A 25,021-nucleotide genomic window follows, 5' to 3' on the forward strand; every position below is an offset into this window, starting at 1 on the left:
GCCTGCTGCCTGCCTGCCTGCTGCCCTGCCCACCACCCCCAGCACCAGTTCCTGCCCCCGGCAGTCGCCCAGCTCCTCCCAGGATGCTTTTGCACGGGGATGCTTTTACACAGCGTTTTTTGCAGCGTTTCAGAGCGGGGGGCTGGTCGCAGGGCAGAGGGCCAGGGGGCTGCGCTCCGTCACTGCCCGTGTTTCAGTGCACGCTGGGGGCAGCTCTCCCCGGGAGCCACCGGCCCTGCAGCAGTATTTGTATTTGTGCCACGCAAGCCCCTTCCAGCCATTCCTCCCTTACCGTTTCCCTCCCTGTGGTTCCCAGTGCCTGTCTGTCTGTCTGCCTGTCTGTCTGCCTGTTTCTCTGCCCAGCCCTTCCATAAAGGAGGCTGGGGCAGGGAAGGAAGCGAAGCGTTCCCCAGCCAGCCTGGCAGAGCAATGGGCTGATGACCCTCCGGCCATGGCCCAGGCACAGTATCCCTGTGCCGGCTCCCTCTGCACCAACAGGTCCCCAGCCAGGGCCTGGGACCAGAGCAGGGACAGTGGCGAGCCTGGTGCCACCGCAGCAGGAGGGAACACCAAAACCATCGGGTTTTCCCATATTGGGAAAGAAACTGTGGGTTGGAGCGGGCGAGTGCCGGTGGCTGGATGTCTGCCCCAATACCTCGGGGAGGGCAGTCGTGCACCGGGCTGGGACGTGCCATGGGCACTGGGGACACCGCAGGCTGTGTGCGTGCCTCTGCAGGGACAGGCAGTGGAACGGGCACAGAGCGGCTGCCGGCAGGACACAAAGCCACACGCTGCTGCTTGTTTCTGTCTGTCCATCCCCGCAGCACTGCAGCATTCCTGTGAGATGGGCAGGACACTTGTCCCCATGCTGCAGAGCAGGAGCCAGCAAGACACCGAGGGTCAGGAGAGGACAGGGGACAGGGAGGGACATCGCCCTCAAAACACGAAGAGCCTTTGTGGGGAACACCAGGACCTTGCCCTGTGTGCAACGGCCACCGCACCACACAGGAGACCACGTCCCCTGTGCCAGCTGCGACGGTCGCAGTCCCCGTGCCACGAGGGATGGTGGCATGGAGAGACCCCCCCAGCCCAGCACACGCAGCGCAGGTCCGGCAGCTCCGTGGTGGCAGCAGAGAAGGAGCAGGACCCCTCCCGGGCCTGGGGATGGCTCCATGCCCCTGACGATCGCCAGCTCCAGAGGGTGCTTATCTGGGACCCCCCAGCAGGGACACCAGCCCAGACGGTCACCCCACGTCAACGATCCTGACGACAGCGACACCAGGAGCAGCGCGGGCCGGGCGATTCTGCCACTTCACTTCATCTGTCGGGTTTGCGTTAGAGCTTTTCAGTGCCTGAGGAAGCCGGGCAGGCAGGAGGAGTGCCAAAATCCTGCCAAACTCAGCTGGGGTGAGCTGGAACTCACAAACAAAGGCTTGAAGGACTACAAAGGTAATTAGCACCCACAGACCCCGCTCTGCAGAGAGCAGCCCTGAGGAAGGTTTGGGTTGGTAGATGCAACCCGCGCCGCTGGGGGTGGTGAGGCTCCGTGCGGTGTCTGCCAGGACGTTAACGTTAGGCACCACCGATGAAACGTATTTCCATGTAAAGACCCGGAGAAGTGATGGATCCCATGGGAACAGCTGCCAGGGACAAGGAGCCCCCTCCAACTCGGCTTTCCTGTCCCAGAGTCGCAGCCAGCCAGGGTTGTCAGCAGCATTTTAACTGTCACCTGGATGGGAATTTAACGTCACCGTCAGCACAAGTGTACGGCTGGTGCCTGGGCTGGGTGGACAGTGGCGAGCAGGGGGGACGGGGGATGCCGAGGCGCTCCGGATGGGGTGTCTGCCATGCGGGACCTGGGGCAGGTGCCCATCTGAGTGGCAGCCGGCCGCGGTGCCCGGGGAGCAGCTGGCGGATAAGCGGGTGCCCCCCGCCGCGAGCCACCGTCTCCCAGCCCCTCTCCGGAGGGACCTCAGTCGTGGCGAGCCCTGGGTGAGGAGGAGCAGCCACGCACCAGCTTGCCACATCCTCTCCCCGGCAGGTCCCTGTGTCCCGGCCCCCATGTGCTGCCCCGGCCCCGAAGCATCCCCCCCCCCGGGGCATGCAGGGGGCTGCCGGGGGGGAACCAGCCCCGAGGACTTCGGGGGGGGCACTGCAGGCCCGTGGGGCTTCCAGCCCCAAATCAGCAGCGGCGGGCAGCGCGGGCGGGCGCAGGACCCGGCCTCGGCGCTGCTGCCTGGGGACCCTGCCGCCCCCCGCCAGCCCCCGCCGAGGACGCCCCAGTTCTCCGGGAGCGGGTTCTGCGGCCGACGGGCCTGAGCCCTCCTGCCCCACGGACACGTGTGGGGCCGGTGGCCGAGGGGCAGTCGGGGGCGTGGGGTGCAGCGGGGCGGGCTCGCCCCGGTCCCCAGCACCCGGGCCGCGGAGGACAGGGGACCGCGGGGCCGCGGCCACCCGTGTCCGCGGGCTGCCCGTGGGCCGGGACCCCGCCGCCCCCCCGGGCCCCGCGCACGGGCCGGGGTCTCCCCGCGCCCCCCGGGACGGGTCCGGCCCCGCGGCGGGGCGGTGCCGCGCGTGGGCTCGGGGCGGCGCGGGCGGAGCCGCCGCCGCCGGTTCCTGTCCCCCCCGGGCGGACGGGAGCTGCCGCCGGGCCCCGCCCCGTCCTGCCCCGCGCCCCCCGCGCCCACGCGTGGGGCCCCTCTGCCCCCCGTGTCAACCCCGGCAGCCCCCGTGTGCCCCCTGCAGCCCCGTGTCACCCCCGTGTACCCGCCCCGCACCCATCCCGCAGCCCCGTGTACCCCCCTGCAGCCCCTTGCACCCCTCTGCACCCCCCGTAACCGCCCTGCACCCACGTGCGGGTGTGTCCCTGCACCCCCGTGTCCCCCCCTGCACTCCCCGTTTACCCGCCCTGCAGCTCCCCGCACCCCCGTGTCACCCTCCGCACCTTGTGTGTGTCCCCCTGCGCCCCTGCGCATCCCCTCTGCGCCCCCTGCAGCCCCGTGTCACCCCCCCGGCAACCCCCGTGTGCCCCCTGCAGCCCCTTGCACCCACCCTGCACCCCCCCATAACCACCCTGCACCCCTGTGTGTCCCCCCCTGCACCCACGTGTCACCCCCCTGCACCCCTCTGCATCCTCGTGTCCCCCCCTGCACTCCCCTTGCACCCCCCCACACCCTCGACTGCTCAGCTGCACCCCTGAGCGCCTGTGTGCTCCCCAGGACCCCACAGCCCACTCCCCCCACCAGCCCCCCCCCCCCCGCTGCCCCCCAACCCTGTCCCCTGCCCCCACGACCCCTGGGCCCAGCCCTGTCCCCTTCCCTGCAGCCCCCACTCTCCTGCTGCCCCCCCAGGACCCCCTGTACAGGGCCTGAGAAACCCGCTCCCGCCGTGAGCAGGGGCGGGGGGGCAGAGGCTGCCCATTGCCAGGCTGAGACCAGCCACCGCTCATGACACCCGCCGAGGCCCCGCGCCCTGTCGCTGGGCTGGGTCTGGCCTGGGGTGCAGGGGTCTGGCTCCCAGACGTGGGGGTCTGTGTGGCCCCGGGGGGGAAGCGGGAGGCAGGAGGAGAGATCCAGCCCCACGGGAACCGAACCCACCCAGCACCCTGGCAGTCGCCAGCTCCTGGACGTTCCCAGCCCGGCACGTGGGGAGCGCCTGCACGGGTGGCCACGGGCCATCGGCAGGACCCCGCGTCCTGGACCCTACACCATGGCCACCCTCGGGGTCCCTGCCTGCCTGGACCCCATCCTCTCCCCGGCACCGTGGGCAGGGCTTTACCGCTCCGCTGTGCCCCCTGCTCGAGGGGGTGCCCCAGTGCCCGGCAGTGTCCCCAGTATCCCCGTCCCTGCCGCCCCCCGCACCGTGCATGCAGGATGAGGGGTGGGGGTGCGGGTGCAGCCCCCCTCCCCACGCTGACCCCGCTCTCCCCCCCAGGCACTCGTCCCACCATGCCGCCCGCCCGGAGCCCCAGGAGCCCTCGGCAGTACCATCGGCAGAGCCTGGAGGCGGGGGGTGGCTGGAGGAGCCCCCGCCCAGCCAGCCGCGGGGCACCTACGGCACAGCGTGCCCCCCGGCCCCGTGCCACATGGAGGGGTGGTGGCCGGCTGCGGGGCAAGCCCATCTACGGCCAGGAGCGGGCCCTGCGGCGGCTGGGGCAGCAGCTGGGGCACGGCACAGCGGGCGGCGGGCAGCTGACCAGCGGCCCTGGCTGCGGCAAGGCAGCACCGAGCTGCTCTGGCTCACCTCGGTGGCCGGCCGCGGGGCCCGGCTGGGCATCCGGGTGCTGGGCTGGCGCTTCTGCCAGGCGCAGGATGCCGACACGTTCTCACCGTGGCGCTTCGTGCCAGGGCTGCCGCGGCAGCTGGAGCGGGGGTACCGCCAGGTGCTGCGCTAGCCCCCGGCACAGGCTGGCCTGCAGCCCCCCGAGTGCGAGTGGGGCCCTGATGAGGCCTTCAAGAGGTGAGGGGTGGCTGGACCCCCGTGCCGGGCGGGGGGTTTCCGTGTGCACGTGGCACGCCGCAGCGCTCAGAGCCTGGGCACGGGGCCAGGATGCCGGCACGGCCTCGTGACCCCCAAGGCCATGCTGCTGCTGGATCTGCCCGCCCCCAGCCCAGCCCCTGCTGCTGCTGGTGGACGTGCTGGACGAGGGGGGCTCGTGGCCAAGGGTGAGGGGAAGCCGTCGGGGCGCAGCAACACCATCGTGGAGCTGCCGGCCCGGCACCATGCCCCGCTGCCCTCCTGGCTGCTGCTGGTCTGCTCGGCCTGCCAGCACCACGCCGTGCTGGCCATGACCCTCCCCGGTGCCCGGGGGCTGCAGGGTGGGGGGCTGGAAGGCAGGCAGGGGGCTGGGGGCTGTTGGGTGGGCAGGCAGGGGGGCTGCAGGTGTTGGGGCTGGGGGCTGGCAGATGGGCTGGGGGCTGCGGGGCAGGTGGGTGGTGGGATTGGGGGCACAGGAGGGCAGGCAGTGGGGCCGGGGCACAGTGGGGTGGGGGTCTCATCTCACATCCCCCCAGGCTTCTGCCTCCCGTGCCCGGACAACCCGCGGAAGGCGGACGTGGTTCGGGATGTGCAGCAGTACGTCCTGCCCTGGCTGGACCGCGAGCCTGCCCTGCGCCGGCACCAACGTGCAAGATGGCCGAGACGCTGAACCAGCTGCACGTCAAGAGCAACAGCTGCTTCCTCTACCTGGAGCGGGCGCTGGATGGCACGGCTGCTGGCACCCCGGTGCTGCATGAGGCGCATCCCCGGCACCCTCCACGGCCTCCACCTCTGACGGTGCCAGCGCCTCCTCCTGCCGTCGTGCTTCACCCGCACCTGCCCGCTGCTCCACGTGCTGCTGGCTGACCCCGGCCCCTGCGCCCTGAGGCGCTTTGGGGTGCACCGGGTGCTCTGGGGACACCGCGCTGGCCCCACCGCCGGCCCTGCCTGGGAGGACTTCCAGCGGCTGCTGGAGGCACCGGGCACGCCACTGGCCGAGGGCCCCACGGCACCAGGCTGCTCTTCCACGCCAGTGGCTGCTGGACATCAAGCGCTGCGTGCGGCCGTTCCTCTGCAGCATGGCCGAGGGCCGCGCCGCGCCGGCGCTCAGCCCCGCAGCCCGGGCACCCCAGCTGGCCCCCGGCGAGGCACAGGGCCTGGCCCGGCACTTGCTGCGGGCCGCGCCAGGGCTGGCGCCATGCTGCCTGACGCTGTGGCTGGTGCAGCACGGGGTGCTGCTGGCCCGCTGCCTGCGGGCCGACCCGCTGGAGCCCGAGGTGCCGCAGCTGCTGCTGCTGGCGGGGGCCGGGGTGGGCAAGCCAGGGCCACGGGGCGGTGGGGCCAGGCCGGTGCCCTCCCCCGGGGCACTGCGGCAGGTCCTGGAGCATGCCAACACGGTGCGGGCGCTGCTGAAGAGCGATGCCAGTGGCAACCAGTGGGACGCCGGCAGGCGGACGCTGCTGGCCGGCACGGCGCGGGGCGGCCACCACGACGTGGCCGGGCTGCTGCTGGTGTGGGGCACAGAGGTGGAGGCAGCCGACCCCGGTGGGCAGACGCCCCCGATGCCGGCCGCCCGGCGGGGCCACGCCAAGGTGCTGCAGTGTCTGCTGGCCCACGGTGCCAGCATCAGCCAGCCAGACCGGGAGGGCTGGACCGCCCTGCACTCGGCCGCCTGGGGCAGGCATGCCGACGCCGTGGCCACGCTGCCATGGGCAGGCGCAGAGGCGGATGGGGCGGACAGCGAGGGCCGGACGGCACTGCAGGCGGACACCTGGGGCGGCCACGAGGACACATCCGGAAGCTGCTGTGGCACAGCGCCCGAGTGGACCGTGCCGACATTGAGGGCCGGACCCCTCTCGTCGCCGCCACTTACACAGGCCACCGTCCCGTCGTGGAGCTGCTGCTGGCCCATGGCACTGACCCCAACCGTGCTGGTGCCCACAGGTACACCACCCTCAGTGGCCACCCTCTGCGTGCCAGCCGGCCAGGGCCACCGCGAGGTGGTGATGCTGCTGCTGGAACGCGGTGCCCGTGTGGGGCAGCGCAACCGCGACGGCTTCACCCTGCTGCCGGTAGCCGCCACCAAGGGCCATGCCGAGCTGGTGGAGCTGCTGCTGGAGGGCAGTGCCGACGTGGACGAGGCAGACAGGGCTGGGTGCACGGCGCTGCTGGCGGCTGCCCCCACGGGCCCTGGGGCGGTGGTCCGCACCCTGTTCTTCCGGAGGGCTGCCATGGACCGGGCAGACGCCGAGGGGTGGACGGAGATGGTTGGCATGCTGCTGGGCCAGGGGCTGGACAGAAACTGCCACGATGCTGGGGCCCAAAGCCCCTGCACCTGGTGGCCACACCGGCACCCGCGCCGCGGTACGGGGCCGACCCCCGGGGCCAGGACCGCGGGGGCACACGGCGCTGCACGGCGCCTGCTGGCCGGGGCTACTGCTGCGACGCGGGGCGGACGCGTTGGACAGTGAGCGGTGCCCAGCGCTGTGCTCGGCCGCCCGGCAGGGCCATGCCGACACCGGCCGGCCGCTGCTGGACCGTGGCACCCGTGCGGGCTGGGCCTGCAGCCAAGGGGCCACTGGCTGCCCCGTGGCTGCCCCCCCACCCCCGGACCCCCAGCAGCCCCCACTCAACACGGCTGCGCTGGACCCCTGCACCTCGAGCAGGCGCAGAAGCTGCCGTTAAGGGCCCCCCCTGCAGGTACAGGAAGGAGACCCCCCTCGGGGGGGGCCGGGGGTGGGGGAGGGCTGTCGCTGCGGCGTCGTGGCCCCATCCCCGCTCTCCCACGTGCACCCCCGGGGCCTGGGTCTGGGGCGAGGGCGGGTGCTCGCCGGGGGGTCCCAGCACTGCGGGACAGGGGGACCCATGGGGGAGTGGGGCAGCCCCACATTCACCCTCCCTGCTCTGTCCACAGCTGGATGCGGAGGGAGGTGCTCGGAGCGAAGTGCCCAGATGTGAGATGGACCGACGGACGGACGGACAGGCCGAGGTCCCTTCTCCCCAGCCGCGAGCGGCGCCCAGCGCTGGGCAGGCGGTGGCCCCAGCCCGGGGTCCATCGAGCGGTGACAACGGGGGGAGCTGCGCAGCGTGGGGCGCCCCCTGACGCGTCCCGGTTCTGGGGCCGCGTGCGCCCCTGCGTGGGGGAGCAGGCCCAGACCCTGCGCTGGGGCAGGGGACGCGGGGCGGGGGACAGCCCTGGCTGTCCCCATAACACCGGTGCCACCCCAGCCTTACGTGGCAGGCCCGGGGGCCTGGTCAGCCGCCCCACGGCCGAGCTGAGCCCCCCGTTTATTGTACGCTAATAAACACCACGACCTGCCGCAGCCTCATCCCGCGTGCGGGGCCAGCGCCTGGATGTGGGGCACGGGGCTCAGGGCGCTGCTGGGGGCCAGTGCCTGGCGGAGGGGGTGACAGGCGACCCAAGGCGCAAGCCCCCGGGCAGAAGAGGGGGCTGGGAGGGCAGATGCAGGGCGTTGGGTGGGGGGAGCGCAGCGCCCCGATGTCGGCCGTGCCCCAGGCCGGCGGCACGCCTGGGGGCTCCCAGCCGTGTCCCCTGTGCCGTGGGGGACAAGCGCCCCCTGCCCCAGCGACCCCCCCCGCCCCTCCTGGGGCTGCCCCGCTCCCAGACCTCCACTGCCAGGGGTCCAGCACCGAGGCCACGCAGTACCGGGCGCCCCAACACGCCGCATCCGCACTCGGGGACGTGGCCCACACCCCGTCTGCGCCGGGGGACCGCGGTGTCCAGCCCAGCCCCCCCACCCCAGTGGCGCAGGCAGCGGCGCAGGCAGCGGCGGGCGATGCCCTCGACCAGACCCTTTATGACCGAAGGGCTTGTACACAGCACAGACACACGCAGCCCTCCTCATGCACTGCCCCGGCCCCGCTGCGCCCCGGCCCCCCCAGCCCCGCACCCCGGGGCCCCGCGGCGCAGGCTGGCCGGGGCGGGTGGTGGGTGTTGCATAGAGAGGGGCTGGGTGGGCGACGGCCGCCAGCGGGGCTGGGACACCCCACACCCCGGGGCCGGGCCGGAGCAGGGCCCCGCAGCAGACGCGGCCCCCTGGGGAGCAGCGGGAAGCAAAGGGGGGCAGAGCCAGCCCGCCCCGCGCCCCCGCCGCCCCGCCGAGCCCCCCCGCCGCGCCCGGGGCCGCCCAGGGTCCTGCCCTGCCGCCCCCCAAGCCGCGGGGGCAGCGGGCTGCCGATCGCTCCTGTACGTATTGCAGCACAGTCTCAGCCAAACATTCGTCCCCAATAAATTAAAAAGGTCCGTGTCCTGGGGGTGGTTAAAAAGGCGCTGGCCGGGGGGGGGGTCACTCCTCAGGGGGCTCGGTCAGGAAGGGAGAGGTGACGGCGTGGGCCTGGGCGATGGCCGCCAGCTCCTTCAGGAACTCGCTGAAGATGACGGCGCAGTAGACGGCGTTCTTGACGCGCAGCGCCTCGCTCTGCCGCTCGGCCGAGCCGCGGAAGAGCGAGGCCCCGGCCAGGGCCTGCAGCACCTGCCCGTCCCGCACGTGCTGGAAGGCGAGCTGCGCCGCCTGCCGCGCCCGCGTCGGGCTGTTGGTGTGCCGCAGGATCAGCTCCCCGATGGACGGCTTCCGGCTCTTCACTGCGGGGAGCGGGTCAGTCACCTGCCGACGGCCCGGACCCCCGGCCCCGGCACCCAGGGAGAGGCAGCCCCCCGCCCTCTGTACAGTACAACGTGCAGCCCCCGGCTCTCCCTGCCACCCCAAACCCCCCGTGCGACGCCGCACGCAGCCCCCCAGCCCCCTGTACAAGGCAACCTGGAGCCCCCAGCCCTCCTCGCAGCCCCCGGCCCTCTGTACAATGCGACGTGCAGCCCCCAGCGCCTCTGAGCAACCCCCCGGCCATCCCTGCCACCCCAGCCCTCTGTCCAACACAATGTGCAGCCCCCCCATCCTCCACGCAATGCGACGTGCAGCCCCCCGCCCTCTGCACAAGGCAACCTGCAGCCCCCGGCCCTCCCTGCCGCCCCGAACCCTCCCTGCAACGCCACACGCAGCCCCCAGCCCCCTGTACGAGGCCCAGCCCTTCGCGGAACGCAGCCCCCAGCCCCCGTGCCGTGCCTCGCCGGGGCAGGTGCCGCCCGCCCGGCCCCAGCCCTCGCCCCAGCCGCCGGCAGCCCTGCCGGCCCTCACCCAGCGTCTCGGCGCGGCGCAGGGACGGCACCGCGCTGGGCGCGTCCGCCCAGTCCAGCTTCCCCCGCGCGATCAGGTACTTCTTGGCTTTGAAGAGCAGAGCCGGGAAGTCCTCCTGGCTGGCAGCGAAGCTTTCGATCTTGTTCTTCACCGAGCCGAGGACCTGCGGGGCGAGGCAGCGCCATGACAGCCGGCCCCGGGCAGGGCCGGGCACCGCGCAGGGTGCCGGGGACCCTCGCCGGCGCGCGGCATACCTGCAGCAGCGACTTGACGCTGGGCTGGAAGACCATGTTGGTGTTGAGGAGGAAGGAGCGCAGCAGGGGCTGGGGGTAGCAGGCCAGCTGGGCCACCAGCCCCGTCAGCAGAAAGTTGACGTAGAGCGAGTTGTGCAGCATGTTCTCCAGCTTCCCGAACAGCACCGAGACGAAGGGGCCTGCGGGCGGGGGGGGGGGGCACGTCAGGCGGGGTCGCGGGCAGCGGCACCCCCCAGCCCCAGCCCCGCGGCCCCACCTGTGAAGGGCTGGCTGGGGGGCGGCCCCACCGCCCGCGGCGGGCTGGCCACCAGCTGGGCCAGGGGGTCCAGCGGCCGTGGCAGCGCCCGCCCCGCGGCGTCACCCTCGGGCAGGGCGGCAAAGCTGGCGAAGGCCTCCTCCTCCTCGCGGGACAGGGGCGCCTCGGGGGGCTCCTGGGGGGCAGGCGGGGCCCCGCCGCCGTTCTTCATCTCGGCCTCGATCTCCTGCAGCTCCTCGGTGAAGGCCTCGATGGTGACGCCGGCCCCGTTGGGCTCGGCTGGCACCCGGGCCAGCAGCTCCTCGATGAGCGAGTCCACCGAGGGCAGCGGCTCCCAACCCGGGGGCTGTGGCCGGGGGGCCGGGGGGACCGCGGCCCCGTTCTGCGCCGGGACCGGCCGGTGCTCCCGCTCGGGGGGGGGCCCCGTGCCATCGCCCTCACCCTGGGGGCTCCGGCGCACCTTCTTCACCGCCACGTCCCCCTCGGGCCGGCCTGGCTCTGCCGGCCCATGGGCCCCGTTCACCAGGGTCCCCGAGTCCCGGGCCTCGGGGCCGGGCCCCCCGCCGCCGGGCTCGCCGCCGCTGCCGGGGGGCCCGCCCTGCCCCTCCCTCGCCCCCTCCTCCGGCAGCCCCCGCTTTTTAGTCCGCGGGGTGGGGGGCCCCAGGGTGCCGAGGCAGTCGGGGCCGAGCGGGGGGCCGCCGTCGGGCGGGGGGATGGCGCCACTGGCGCTGGGCTCCTCGCCGTCATAGGGGGCCGACCAGACGCGGCAGGCCCAGGCGCAGCGGTCGATGCTGCGCCGCGCGTCCCGCAGGTACTCCAGGTAGTTCCTGTCCAGCTCTGACACCTCCTCCCACCTGCCGGGCCGGTGGCAGGGGCTGCCGCACGGGGTGCCGGGGGAGCACGGCGGCGGGCCGGCCGCCTCAGGGGCCGCGCTCTGCTGCCGCATGAAGAAGGAGAGCCGGGAGGGCGTGGAGGGCTTCGGCACCGTCACCACCGAGGAGGAGTCCACATTGGGGCTGCCGTGGCCTGCGGGTGGGTGCAGAGGGGCCTCAGCACGGAGCCGGGACGCGGGGCGGCAGCCGTTGCGGCAACAGCCCGCCGCGGCCACGGGCCCAGGGACCCCGGTGCCGTACCCTTGGACCAGGCGGCGTGCTCCTCCTCCCGGTCGGGCGGCGGCGGGCTCTCAGGACGGCAGCACCGCGGGATGAGGGAGAGGAACTTGGCGGCCGTCTTCCCGTAGATGTCCAGGTCCCTGACCGCCCGCTTCTGGCTCAGCATGACGTGGCTGCAGGGCAGCAGGTACCTGGGGGGCACGGGGCCACGCGTGGGGCCGCAGGCAGGGGCCGCGCGCAGGGGAGCCACGCGCAGGGGAGCGGGACGTGGCTGGGGACGGGGGGGACCCCAATGCCTTTGGCAGCGGCCCCTCCTCCAGGAGACGCGGCCGCCTCGCGCGCACGGCTGGGGGCAACGGCCCAGGCCACGTCCCCGAGGAGCCTCCCCTGGCACGGGGCAGTGGCAGGTTGGCCCCCTGCGCCGGCGGCACAGGGCCGGTTACCTGAGCACCAGCTGGAGCATGACGTCCTCGCAGTTGAGGCTGAGCAGCGTCCGGAAGAGGCTCAGGGACACCATGCAGAGCTGGGGACAGGCGGGAGGTGAGGGAGCTGCAGCAGGGCAGGAGGGCAGCGCCACGGCCGGGCAGTCCCGTGGGGCAGCCCCACAGCGGGGCAAGAGAGCAGCGCCACGGCCAGCAGTCCCGTGGGGCAGCCCTGCAGCGGGGCAGGAGGGCAGCACCATGGCTGGGCACTCCCGTGGGGCAGCCCCACAGCGGGGCGGGAGGGCAGCGCCACGGCCGGGCACTCCCATGGGGCAGCCCCACAACAGCAGGGCAGGAGGGCAGTGCCACGACCGGGCGGGAGCTCAGCCCAGCCCAGCACCTCTCACCCGGGAGTTGCTGTTGATGCGGCCCACGAGGGTGTCGAGGATGGTGCTGTTGTCGTGGCGGTGCAGCAGGACGAAGCGCAGGAAGGTTTTCAGCAGGGCCGTCTCGCTGACGCTGCGCAGGAACAGGTCCAGGTAGGCTGTGCTGGCGATCATCTCCTCGATGGAGGTCTGCGGGCGGCAACAGCTCGGCACGGGGCTGGGCCACGCGGGCACCCGTGGGGGCTCCTGCCCACCCGCACGGGCGGGAAACCTCCTGCCCAGGCTGGCAGGCAGCCCCGCGCCCACTGCGGGGAGGTCCCTCACCTTGTGCAGCGCCGGCCCCACGACGGGCACGAGGAACCCGTTGTGGACGTAGTCCACCAGCTGCTTCTGCACGAGGGGGTGGGCGACCTGCAGAGCGGGGCAGGGGGGAGGTCAGGGCCGCAGCCAGCCCCCCGTGGGGCTGGCAGCCCCCCGCCCTACCTGGATGACGGCATTGCAGAACTCCAGAGAGTTCATGAAGAGGACGAGGGAGGAGACGCCGATCCAGTCCTCGCGGCGCAGGAAGTGCCAGTCATCCCCCCGCACCTCGATCTTGCGGGGCAGGGAGGAGTACAGGGCACTCAGGCCCGTGGCCAGGACCTGGGGGGACAGGCACTCAGCTCCCCCCGAGCCGCCAGCCCCCCGGGCACTGCCTCCCCTGCCGCCACGGCGTCCCCTCAGCCGAGCCCACCCGGGACGTCCCACCCGGCGCGGCAGCCGGCGTGCGGATGTGGAAGGAGCTGCGCTTTGCCGGAGCCAGGGCAGGAAGGAGAGCGGCAGCAGGGCAGGCAGCAGGAGCAAAGCTGGTGCGGATGCCTGCAGCGCTGCCCCAGCATGCACCATGGAGCCCCGGCACCAGCCCCAGCACCAGCCCCGCCTGCTCTGCTCCTGCCTCCCAGCTGCCGGGGGCTCTGGGTCTCCAGCCGCTGGACCCAACCATCCTCCAAACACCAGTCCCACAGGGAAACCCGCCCTCCTCCATCCCAGTTCAAAGCAGGGGAGCTTTGCTGGGCCTTACATCCCCTGCTGTCCCCAGGGCACCGTCCCCTCGTCCCCAGCCCACCACCAAGCCCTCCACCTCCAAGCCCTCCCTGCTCCACGGCCCAGGCTCCCCAGCCAGGGCAGGACCTTCCTCCAGGGACAGTGGTGCCTCCTGCCCCGGCAGCCAAACCCGACCCTGCATTGGCGACGGAGCTCCCGGGGACCGGCCGGGTCCCGGCACCGCTCTGGGGAGGGGGGACATTGCGCCGGGTCAGCCCGGCCACCCCCAGCCGTACCGGGCAGAAGTAGGAGTTCTCGGTGATGGACTTGGCCACGGCATGGTTGCTGGCAGACATCGCCATGATGAGCAGCAGCGCGTCCCTGGCCTGCTGCCCCAGGACGCCCTCGTGGTGGATGAAGGGGATAAGGAGGGAGAAGATGATGAGGTTGGCGGGGCCCTGGTCCGTGTGGCTGTGGAAGAAGAGCTCCAGGATGGAGGGCTCCTTGGCCACAGAGACGCAGAGCTGGTTGAGCAGCAGGACGAGGCTGTTCTCCAGCGGGGCGGAGGTGGGCTCGGCGCACAGGCTGAGCAGCCGCAGCAGCGGCGTGAGCACCGGCTTGTGCCGCAGCAGGGGCTGCCGGGCCTGGCTGATGAGCATCTCGTACAGCTTCAGCTGCTCCACCTTGCGCTCCTCGGTGAAGTCGCCCTGCAGGTGCCAGCACAGCAGCCGCTCCAGCAGGTTCTCTGAGGCCACGAACTCCAGGATGGGCCCTCGGGCCGCCTCCCCCCGCGGCCGGTCCTCGGCCAGCAGGTTCAGCATCTGGTAGGTGTTGTTGCGCACGGCGCTGAGGTCGTCCGGGGCCGGCTTGCAGCCGCGCCGCTCCAGGATGCGCAGGACCTGGGGGGGGGCGCAGCGGCGCTGAGCCGAGTGCCGGGCAGGGGGGTCCCGGCTGCCGGCCCCACGCCCCGGCCCCCGCTCACCTGGGACCAGTGGTTCTTGAAGACCATGAGGCAGGTCTCGGGGTCGGCCGTGACGGGGCTCTGCAGGCTAGCGCTGCGGGGGGCACGCTGCCCGGCCGCCCGCGGGTTCAGCTTGCTCAGCCAGCTCATCCTCTCCATCGGCAGGGTGGGGGACGGTCACGGGCAGCGGCTGGGCGCCCCGTGCGCCGGGACGGATCCGACTGCTGCCTGGCGGCACCGGGGGGGCACAGGGGAGCGGGTGGGCCACGGGGCCCCTCTCTCCATGCTGCTGCCACCCCGGGCTGGGCTGCGGAGAGAGCAGCGGCTCAGAGCCCGCACGGTGCCAGGGGGCACGCGGCGCTGCCGGGGTGCTCCACCCCACGCCCGGGGGACGGGGCGCGAGAGGGGGGACAGGCAGGCGGCAGCCCGGGCCCAGCGGCGCACCCCACCACGCGGCTGGGATGCATGGGATCGTTTTGGCTCCCCCTCGGCACCCCCGTCCCAGCCCAGGGCCCCCCTGCGCTGCCTCTGCTCCTCGCAGCGGTCCTGCCCACGGCGATACGGCCGGCAAACGCAAACGCGCCAGCCCTGCCCTGCCCTGCCCGGAGGCAGCTGCCTGTTTGCCTGCATCGCCCTCCGCCACCAAACCCCCCCTCGCAAGGGGCACCCGGCCCCCGGAGGTGCCGGCCGGGGAAGCCGCTCCCACCCCAGGATGGGGCCACGGCAGGCAGCAAGGCTGCCCGCACCCCATGCTTGTCTTGCCCGGGACGGTGAGGCTGCGGTCCTGCCCGCGTGGCAGCGGGGCACAGACCCCGGCCAAGGGCCAAGGGTAGCCGGTGCCCTGGAGAAGCGTCGCCCTGGGGCGCCCGGGCAGCTGGGAGGGCGGTGCCGCGGGGCCGCTGCGCCGTCCCGGAGCCGGAGCTGCCACGCAGCCACCGGACAGGCAGGCGGAGAGCACGGGAGGGGAGCAATGCGGGCACGACCCCTCGCAGGGATGGGCAGCAACCGCCCTGCCGGCACCGCCAGCTCGGCCGCGGCCACCGGAGCAGCAGGGCAGGTCACCGCAGGAGGAGCAAGCCCGGTAGCAAGGCGCCGTGAAAGCCCTCGAGGGCCAAGCGGCGTTGGGATGGCACGCAGCCAGCACGGCACCGGCCCCAGGCCCCAGAGCCGAGGCCGGTGCATCCAACGCGGCCGCAGCCCGGCACCACTGAGCAGGACAGGGAGGGCCACAGCGAGGCGGGCTGGTGGAGGTGCGGAGCACGTGGAAGCAAAGCCGGTGCCGACGCTGTCCCACAGCCCCACGCCGGGCCCGGGCAGGGGCCAGGGCGGGTGGCGGGACAGGTCGGGGCAGGGCCGCCACGTCACCTACCTCAGCGAGCCGGGGTGCAGCTCCCCACTGCTGCAGAGGAGCCGGCAGCAGCACCGCACCCGGTGGCTTTGCCCCACGCGGTGCTGCCCGCCCCATGTCAGCCCCAAAAGGATGCCTGCTGCGGAAGGGGACGGCTGCCGGCCCCAGGCCTGGCAGAAAGGACTGCCGGAGCACCGGGAGCTGCGCCAGGGAAGAGGAAGGGTGAGCGTGCCAGGGCGGCACAGGCCGGGAGGGCTCTGGCTGCCGGCCCTGCATCCACACCCAGCTCCGCACTTTGAACCCGAGAGCTGGCCCGGCCCGCGGCACTCAGCCGGGTGTGTGGGAAGCACCCGGCGCCCAGCAGGGACAGCCAGCACAGCCAGGACGGCCGCCTGCCCCCGCGCCCCACAGCCGGCGGGACCGACGGCCCGGCAGCAGCCAGCTTAGGGGTCACGGGCCCCCCAACCACTGCAGCGGGGGCCTGGCCCGATGGCAGCCCCCAGCTGCACCACGGGTGCCGCGCACAGGCAGGGAGGGCAGGGAGGGCAGGGAGGTGCCCCCGGAGCTGCTGCCTGGGGAGGGGGGATGCCCACAGACCCCTCGCACTGAGCTCAGCACCTTCCTCCCGACTGCGGCACCTCAGGCCCCGCCATCGCCGCGACAGTGGCAGGGAGCAGCAGATCCTGCCACCTGCGCGAGGCCAGCGACGTGGGGCTGTCCCCATCCCTTGGAGGCGAGATCCCCCATCCCCACCCGCAGCCGCCAGCAGCCCCGCGGTGGGGACGGGGCTTCGTGCATCAGCACCAACGCTGGAACCCCCCCGACCCACCCAGCCAGCCAGCCCGGGGTCTGCTCCCCCAACCCTGCCAGCGCCCCAGCTCCGTCCCACCCGGCTCCAGCCCACGCGGTCCCGGCGCAGGCCCCCCACCCTGCAGCAAGGAAGCTGGGGACAGCGAGGCCGCGACAGTGGGCTGCCATCAAAACCAGAGCCTGCGGTGGGGTGCGCAAGCAGGCTGGGGCTGACCCCCCAGCTGGGCTGGGGCGCTGACTCCCCGGGCCCCACACAGGGGGCTGAGCCGGAGAGGGGTGCGGGCAGAGCGCCAGCAGCCGGGGCACAGGGGAAGGCCGAGGGACCAGCACACCGAGCCGCAGCCCCTCGGAGAGGCACCAGCCGCCTCCACAGCGACGCCCCGGGGCCAGGGGGCACGGGCAGGACCCCCGGGCAGGACCCCCGGGCAGGAGCATCGCGGGAGGAGGCAGCGGGTCCTCCAAGCGAAATCCTGGGTGTCGCAAACGTGAGCTCGCCCGGCACAAGGGCCAACAGGCAGCACGGCACGAGGCTGCGCCACGAGCGGCACCGACCAGGGCCAAGGCAGCGTGCAGGACGGGGCTCCCACCGGCCCCAACGCCGCCATCGTCCCAGGGTCGGGGGCACTAGCAGCATCGGCCCTTAGAAAGCTGGGGAAAGCCCAGCCGGGCGGCTGCAGCAGCACCGACGGTGCACCCACAGATGGTGCAGCACGACGCTGCTGCCGGGGAACCAGCGGGGATATTTATAGGGCCCCACGCCCCAGCACCCCGCCACCACTTGGGCCCACCACAGCGTGGGGATAGGCACGGGCACAGAGCACCGTGCTGCCCTGGGAGCCAGCCGCCCGCTCCCGCTGCCGGGGTCCCCGGGCAGCCTGGGGCGGGGGCTGGCCCCAGAGAAGCCACCACAGCCCCCATCCCAGAGCCCCCACACCCGCGCCGGCCCCCGCAAACCCCCTCGGCAGCGTGCGGAAAGAGTGACAGCGTGGAGAGCGGCACCGGCAGCCTCCCACGCCAGCAGCCCCAGCTGCCCGGCCCTGCCAGAAATAACCTCCCCGGGCAGCCGGGCAGCACGCGCTGCGGGGACAGCCGGAGCAGGGCCGGGCGCCACGCGTACCAAGCGCAGCAGGAGTGCCGGAGCGTGCCGGGGCAGGGGGCAGGCGCAGAGCCCTCCCCGGGGATGGCGGCCCGGCACAGGGGACGTGGCCGGGAGCAGCCAGCGCGTGTGGCCCCTGTGCTGGGACAGGGCACGGCTCCGGCCTCCACTCTCTGCTGCCGGGCCGGGAGCAGCCCCGCGCCACGGTGAGTCACCGCGGCCCCGCTGGCACCACAGACACACCGGGGCTCGGCAAGGAGCAGTGAGAAGCCGGCACAAGGCGCATCGCAAGGAGAAGGTGGGCTGCCCTGGGGACACGGCCCCACGGCAGAGCAGGCAGAGGAGCTCCCACGGCAGGAGGGAAACGAAAGCGGCCATTAAAGAAAACTCAAACCGCAGGAGGCAGAAAGAAGGAAGTCGACGGCGGCAGGGCTGGAGCAGGCACAGCCGAAAGCCGACACGGGCAGGGCAGGGCCCCAGCGCCAGCGCCTTCTCCAAGCACACTAAGGAGGGGGACGAAGCCCCCGGGCAGCCGAGCACGGCGGTGCTGGTGGCAGGCGGCAGGCGCACGCCCCACCTGCAGTTCAGGCACCGGCCAGGCATATTTATACCACGGCACAACCGGCATCCCGTTCCAGTGCGGGCGGGTGAGGTCTGACTGCAGCTGCTAAAGTTAGACCTCGCTGAAGGCCAGCACGCCGGGGCGAGCCCCCGTGCAGAGCGGCCTCGGGCAGGGGCAGCACCCAGCACACCGGCACCGCGGCTCACGCACCGCGCCAGGCTGCGGTCAGGCTGCCCGGCACAGTGTCCCTGTCCGAGCCCCTCGCAGGGGCTGGCGAAGCGGGGCAGGGGGGGAGAGCCAGAGCAGGGCAAAGCGATCACCGAGGCAGGGATAGGAAGGCAAAGCCCAGTGGCACCCGTGGGACGTCACACACCAGGGGACAGCCACAGCCGTGCCGCAGGCGCGAGGGTGGGCAGCCCCCCGGCCGGGCCGGCAAGGGACCCGTCCACCACACAACAGCCCCAAGAGCCGGGACCTGCCTGCTCCGTCCTGGCACCCGCGCCCTCCTTGCCCCAGCCTCAGCTCCCCACCACACGCGGAGCGGACCCGGACACCAGCCAAGACCCGCGGGGGCACGGCACGGTGCCGACCCGCGCACCGGGAGCCTGTCCTTCGCCCGCCAGCACCAGCCTCCTGGGCCGGTCTGCAGCGAGGCGTCCCAGCCGCAGGCGAGCACCCTCGCGCCGGGAGGAGGCAGGTCCTGCCCGCAGGCAGCTCGTCGATGGGAAGCAGATGTCCAGCGGCCGGGGACACAGGGAGGCAGCCGGGGTGCCGCCACGGCAAGGGCAGGGACGCCGGGGCCACGGCCGCCCACCTCAGCCCCCGACCCATGCACCAGAGACCGAGCAGAGCGCCGCGCCCTCGCCAAGGCCCGGTGAGGGCTGCGCACCTGCGGAGCCACCCGGCACAGAGCCCGCTGCCAGGGCCCGGCTGCCCCCCGACGCCTGTGGGGATGGGGACAAAGTCCAGCACAGGCAGAGAGGGACGAGGGGCTCCCAGAGGCTGCTGGGAGCGGCAGGCGGGGAGCGGGCAACCCCGGGCAGAGGGGTGGCGGCCACCCCCGGGGGAGGCATTTTGGTCCCTCCGTGCCCGGTGGGCGCCGGCCCCCTGCACCCTGGGAGGTAGGGGCACGGCACGGGGCTCACCCCGCTCGCCGCGGGACAACTTCAGGTGCACGGCGGGGTTTGCTGCGGCTCCCGGCGAGGCCGAAGGCTGCCCCGCAGCCAGCTGCCTGCGCCTGCACCCACTGCCAGGCCAGAGACACCAGGCCGGCAGCTCGGCCCCGGCTCGCTGCCGGCCAGAGGCAGCCCACCCAAAACCGCTCACCGCGGGGCAGGGGCCAGCGACAGCAGCGACCAGCAGCCCGACAGCCAGGCGCTACCGCGGGGCCGGGGCCAGAGAGCACGGGCAGGACGGCGAGCCCCGCCGCCTCCCGCAGCCCCCTCCCGCGCGTCCCCGCTGCCAGGCGGACGTCGCGCCCCGGGTGCCCAGGGCTGCCGGCCCCCCCAGCGCCGTGCGAGGAGCTGCCCACCCCGGGCATCCCCCAGCCCCCGCCCAGAGGCCACGGTGGGACCGGGACCGGGACCGGGACCGTGACCGGGACGGGGACCGGGACCCCCCCCCGGCCCCCGGCCGCCGCCTGCCGTGCCCGCGGGCAGAGCCGCCTACCTGGGGTCAAGGTCGCGGCGGGTCCCGTCCCATCAGCGCCGCACCTGGGGAGCGAGAGGAGGCGTCGGACGCGGGGCCCGGCCCCCCCCCCGGCCCGGCCCGGCCCGGCCCGGCCCCGCCGCCCCTCCGCACCCACGGCAGCGCGGCCCAGCCGAGGCCCCGGCCCGGCCGCTCCCCGGCTCGCGGCACCCGCGTACCCCCGGGACCGGGGCACCCCCGGGGACACCGGATCCCCCGCACGGGGACACCCCGCGGCCGGGCAGCCGCGCACAGCCAAGGGCAGGCGGCGGCCCGGGCGCCCCGTTACCACCGGCAGAAGGGCGCCCGGCGCGGCCCCGCCGAGCCCAGGCCGACCCCGCCGGGCCTCCTCGGCGGGCGGCCCGCCCCCCCCGTTCCCGTTCCCGTTCCCGTTCCCGGCGGCCTCCCCGCCCGCCGCCCCCGCCGCTCACCGGCCGCCCCCGCTGCGGGCCCCGCGCGCCCGCCGCCATCTTCCCGCCGCCGCCCGCCGCACCGGCCGCGCAGACCCCGCCCACGGCCCCGCCCGCCGCGCCCACGGCCCCGCCCCGCCCGCCTCGGTAGGCGGGGCCCGCCGTCCCGGGGCGTGGCGGGGCCGGGCGACCCGGAGCGCTCATTGGCTGCGCCGCGCCCGGGGCGGGGCTCGGGGGCGAGGCCTGGACTACCGCGGGGTCGGGCGGGCCGAGGGGTCTGGGGGCGGGCTCGGCCGAGCGGGAACCGGGTAACCCCGGTACCGGATAGCCCTGCGCCGGGCACCCCTGCACCGGGTACCCCTGCACCGGACACCCCTGCACTGGGTAACCCCTGCACCGGCTAACCCCGGTACCGGGTACCCCCTGTACGAGATAACCCCGGTACCAGGTACCCCTGCACCGGGCACCCCATGCACCGGACACCCCTGTACCGGGCACCCCCTGTACCGTGTACCCCTACACCACGTAACCCCTGTAGCAGGAAACCCTGGTACCGGGTACCCCTGCACCAGACACCCCTGTACCGGACACCCCTGTATCGGGTAACCCCCTGCACCGGGCACCGCTGCCACCGCGTCTTGCAGAGAGCACTGCCCGGCACCGGCCATCGGGCGCCGGAGCCGCCCCTGGGCCGCGGGCAGGGGGCAGCAGGTTCCAGCTCTGGGGCAGCCCTGGGGCCCCGCCCCTGTACCGAGAACCGGGCACGGCCCCGGCAGCAGGCACGGGCACTGTCACTGCCCCACGGCCCCGGGCACCACACCAGGCACCGGGCACCGCCCTGGCCACGGGCGACTGGGCTGCACGGTGCACCGTGACCCCGCCGTGCCCAGCTGCATCGGGCACCCGGCCATGCCACGCAGCGGGGACACCCCGCACTGGCACTCAGCACCATCCCTGGCACTCTGCACGATGCCCCTGTCCCTGTTCCTGCCTTCCCATGGGCGCGGTACCCCCTACAGCACCCAGCGCCCCATTCTCAGACCCACACGGGCACAGTGCCCCCACAGCACCCGCGCCGGCCACGACCTGCGGCTCCCGCTGCCCAGGGCCCTGGGGCACCCACTCTGGCACGTGTCCCTGCCCCATGGACCCAGGGCCACCTCCGTGGGTGATCCAGGGTGCCCCAGCACCCACCAGCCCAGTGCTGGCACCGAGCGCCTGTGCCCATCTGGACCTGCCACCCCTGACCACGGCACCAGTTGTTTTGGCGTGCCCCCACCCGCCAGCAGCACGGACAGGATCCGGCTCTGCCTGTCTCCATGCCCGGTGCGGCTGGAGACATGGCCGTCTGCAGCCCTGGCATCCCGGTGGGCCGGTGAGCACCCTGGGGAGCCCCGCGTTGCCAGGATGCACCCGGCGCTGGCAGAGCCACGCGGCTGGGTCCCACTGAGGGACCGTGCTTGGTGCCGTGGCTGGGCTACAGCACCCACTGGGTGCCCGGGAACGGGCGCAGGACCCTCACCAGCGCCCGCACTCGCGGTGCAGGATGCACAGGCTCAGCTCCCTGCTGTCCCGCCACTGGGTTCGGCCCCAGCCGCACGGCACCACCAGGCTCATCGCCGCAGCTGAGCCTGGCACCGGCACCGGACATGCCTGGGGGTGAGCGTGGCACGGCTCCCTGCCGTGGGGCCCAGGGTGGGATCACGTGGCGGGGACCCCCCTCAGTTCCACGGGGGCCGCAGGCACGGAGCACCCTGTACCACGGTGAGGGGCCGGCTCAGCCAAGGAGCCACTGGCAGCAGGGGCACGGTGTGGGGCTGGTGGGGGCCGGGGGCCAGCATGGCCAGGTAGGGGTTGCAGCCAGCCAGGATAGGGCAGCCCTGAGGTCCCTCTGCCTCCCTGGGCAGCGCCACCATCCCCCAGAGCTGGACCCTGGACCCCTCCGGAGACTGGTACTACTGGTGGATCAGCACCATGGTGCTGCCCGTCCTCTACAACTGGATCGTCCTCGTCTGCAGGTGCCCGGGCGGGCACGGGGCAGAAGACCCCCGACGCCCGCGGTGAGGGTGGGCCCCAGGGGCCGGGGTGGGGGCACAGGGCATCCTGGCCCCCGCTGGCACCGTCCCAGCCCCGGTGACGCCGCCCATGCCACCAGGTCCTGCTTCCCTGACCTGCAGGAGCAGCACACGGTGCTGTGGCTGAGCCTGGACTACCTCTGCGATGCACTCTACCTGCTGGACATCGCCGTGCGCCTCCACACCGGTCGGTGCCCGCGCCCCCGCGTGCCCCTGCCATGCCCCGGCCCCCTGCCTGCCCCCTGCCTGCCCCACACCTGCCCCATGCCTGCCCACAGCTGCACATGCAAATGCAGACTCACCTGTGTGCACAGACATGTTTGTGTGCACACACGTGCACAGGCGTGTGTGTGCGCTCGCAGCTACGTGCAAACAGCCCCACACATGCCAGACCGTCGGGTGCACGCTCACATGCATGTGCACACGCGCACACCCCCATCGGGCAGGCATGGCCGTCACCCCATCAGTCAGCCCGGCACGGGGCGGTGGGCCTAGGCAGGCACTCTGGGGTGCCAGCATCCACCACCGAGCCCCTCAGCCCCATGGGCAGCCCAGGCAGCACAGGGGACCCCCAGCCCACAGCAGCAGCCCACAGGATGCCCGTCCTGGGGTCCCTTCCGGGAGAATCAGGCCCAGGGACCCCCCTGCACCCTGTCCCAGGCATCCACCCAGTCCTCTGCCACCAGCCTCCTCCCAGCACGGGAAAACCCTGCGCCGCCCCGAGCCCGTCATATCTCACTCAGGGGCCCCCCTCACTGGGAGACCCCTCTGTGCCAGCATGTCCCCGCCAAGGAGCCCCGGCAGCCCCCTGGGTCCTGACCCGCCGCCCCCCAGGCTTCCTGGAGGATGGCATCCTGGTGCGGGACCGTGGCCGGATCCGGCGGCGCTACCTGCGCTCCTCGTCCTTCCCTTGGGACGTGGCCGCGGTGCTGCCCACCGACCTGCTCTACCTGCGCCTGGGGCTGGCGGTGCCGGCGGTGCGTGCCAACCGCTGCCTGCGGGCGCCGCGGCTCTTTGAGGCCTTTGACCGCCGGGAGATGCGCACGGCCCACCCCAACGCCTTCCGCGTCGCCAAGCTGATGCTCTACGTCTTCGTCACCATCCACTGGCACGGCTGCCTCTACTTCGCCCTCTCGGCCCGGCTGGGGCTGGGCACCGACACCTGGGTCTGCCCCAACGCCAGCCGCCCCGGCTTCGCCCGCCCACTGCGGCAGTACCTCCACAGCTTCTACTTCTCCACCCTCGTCCTCGCCACTGTGGGTGACACGCCAGAGCCCCAGCGCGAGGAGGAGTTCCTCTTCGTCACCGCCGGCTTCCTCCTGGCGGTGCTGGGCTTCGCCACCATCACAGGCAGCATCGGCTCCGTCATCTCCAACATGAACGCGGCCGACGCCGCCTTCTACCCCGACCCCGAGCCAGTGCGGCGCTACCTGCGGGAGCAGGGCGTGGGCGGGCGGCTGGCATGGCGGGTGGCCCACTGGCACCAGCACCTGCGGGCGCAGCGGAAGCTGCCGGCGGAGCAGGCGGTGCTGCGGCACCTGCCGCCGGGGCTGCGGGCCGAGGTGGCGGCCAGCGTCCACCTCCCAGCCCTGCGCTGCGTCGGCCTCTTCCAGAGCTGGGAGCGTGGTGTGCTGCGGCAGCTGGTGCTGCGGCTGCGGCCCCAGGTCTTTGGCCCCGGCGAGTTCGTCTGCCGCAGGGGCGATGTGGGGCACGAGATGTACTTCATCCGCGAGGGGCGGCTGGCCGTGGTGGCAGAGGACGGCGTCACGCAGCTCGCCATCCTGGGTGAGGGGCTCTATTTCGGGGAGATCAGCCTCATCAACATCAAAGGTGAGCCCCCTGCCCCACCGCACCCTGCCACGGCCCCACGGCCCCCCTGGCCTCACCGCAGCCCCTGCCCCCTCAGGGAATATCGCGGGCAACCGGCGCACGGCCAACATCATGAGCATCGGCTACTCGGACCTCTTCTGCCTCTCCAAGGAGGACCTGGCGGAGGTGCTGGCCGAGTTCCCCAGCGCCCGGGCCATGATGGAGGCCAAGGGCCGCGAGCTCCTGCTGCGCATGGGCAAGTTGGACGTGCATGCCGAGGCGGCGGCGGCAGCGGCGGCGGAGGAGGCCGAGAGCTGGGTGCAGGCGCTGGAGACGGCCCTGGAGGGGCTGCAGACCCGGGCGGCCCGGCTGCTGGCCCAGCTGGAGTCCAGCGCCTTCAAGCTGGCGCTGCGCGTCGAGCGCCTGGAGTGCCGGCTGCAGCGGCGGCCTGCCTGGGGAGCGGGTCCTGCGTGGGGACTGGGTCCTGCCACACCGCAGCGTCCTGCTGGGGGACTGGGTCCCCCCAGGGTGCAGGGTCCCACCAAGGCACAGGGCCCCCCCAGGGTGCAGGGTCCTGCGATGCCACGGGGTCCTGCCCAGGGACCGGGTCCTGCTGGAGGATGGGGTCCCCCCAGGGCGCAGGGTCCCAGTGGGGCACAAGGTCCCAGCGGGGTGCGGGGTCCCCCCAGGGCGCAGGGTCCCAACGGGGCACGAGGTCCCCAAGGGGTGCAGGGTCCCAGTGGGGCACAAGGTCCCAGCCGGGTGCAGGGTCCCCCCAGGTCAGAGGGTCCCAGAGGGGTGCAGGGTCCCCCCAGGGCTCGGGGTCCCGCAGGGGTGCGGGGTGCGGGGGGGACAGGCCCCCGGCGCTGAGGGTAACCTGGGAGTGGGACAGCAGCGACAACGGCTGCTGGGTGACCGGGACAACCGTTGCTAGAACAGTGACAGCCGTTGCTAGGTAACACTGACAGCCGTTGCTAGGTAACGATGAGTTGTTCATGAACCCGGACAGCGCTGTAAGGGCGACGGGACGGGACGGGACGGGGACGGGACTGGGACCGGGATCGGACCGGGATGGGGATGGGGACAGGGATGTCGCAGGGGCAGGACAGGAACAAGAGAGGGGCCGGGAAGGAGCGGAATAGGGGTAGGGACAGGGACTGGGGCAGGAGCAGGGGCAGGGTA

General features: G+C 73.5%; 2 protein-coding genes and 1 pseudogene across 4 annotated transcripts; 2 read left to right on the forward strand and 1 right to left on the reverse strand.

The window, feature by feature from the left end:
• The first annotated feature begins 4,579 nt into the window (after window positions 1-4,579).
• On the forward strand, window positions 4,580-6,947 carry LOC142410579 (uncharacterized; annotated as a pseudogene).
• A 1,336-nt stretch (window positions 6,948-8,283) lies between these two features.
• On the reverse strand, window positions 8,284-20,054 carry FHIP1B (FHF complex subunit HOOK interacting protein 1B). Of its 3 annotated transcripts, none has more exons than XM_075491443.1 (13): window positions 19,977-20,054; window positions 19,528-19,571; window positions 14,065-14,350; window positions 13,379-13,903; window positions 12,543-12,701; window positions 12,384-12,470; window positions 12,081-12,248; window positions 11,695-11,774; window positions 11,273-11,442; window positions 10,140-11,165; window positions 9,884-10,062; window positions 9,630-9,792; window positions 8,284-9,079 (listed from the first exon to the last, which is right to left on the reverse strand). In XM_075491443.1, the coding sequence occupies exons 3-13, from the start codon at window positions 14,200-14,202 to the stop codon at window positions 8,784-8,786; spliced, it is 2,991 nt and encodes a 996-aa protein (XP_075347558.1). In that variant the 5' UTR covers window positions 14,203-14,350; window positions 19,528-19,571; window positions 19,977-20,054; the 3' UTR covers window positions 8,284-8,783. The 3 variants fall into 3 exon arrangements, with proteins under 3 accessions (XP_075347558.1, XP_075347557.1, XP_075347556.1); XM_075491442.1 differs by having other exon boundaries at window positions 12,543-12,653; window positions 13,379-13,981; XM_075491441.1 differs by having other exon boundaries at window positions 13,379-13,981.
• A 371-nt stretch (window positions 20,055-20,425) lies between these two features.
• CNGA4 (cyclic nucleotide gated channel subunit alpha 4) lies at window positions 20,426-24,709 on the forward strand. Its single transcript, XM_075503558.1, has 7 exons — window positions 20,426-20,702; window positions 20,779-21,322; window positions 21,501-21,614; window positions 21,863-21,973; window positions 22,111-22,217; window positions 22,865-23,860; window positions 23,937-24,709. The coding sequence occupies exons 1-7, from the start codon at window positions 20,426-20,428 to the stop codon at window positions 24,707-24,709; spliced, it is 2,922 nt and encodes a 973-aa protein (XP_075359673.1).
• The last annotated feature ends 312 nt before the right edge of the window (window positions 24,710-25,021 follow it).

The sequence above is a fragment of the Mycteria americana genome, chromosome 1, assembly GCF_035582795.1.
Source record: "Mycteria americana isolate JAX WOST 10 ecotype Jacksonville Zoo and Gardens chromosome 1, USCA_MyAme_1.0, whole genome shotgun sequence".
In the NCBI taxonomy this organism is placed as follows: Eukaryota; Metazoa; Chordata; class Aves; order Ciconiiformes; family Ciconiidae; genus Mycteria; species Mycteria americana.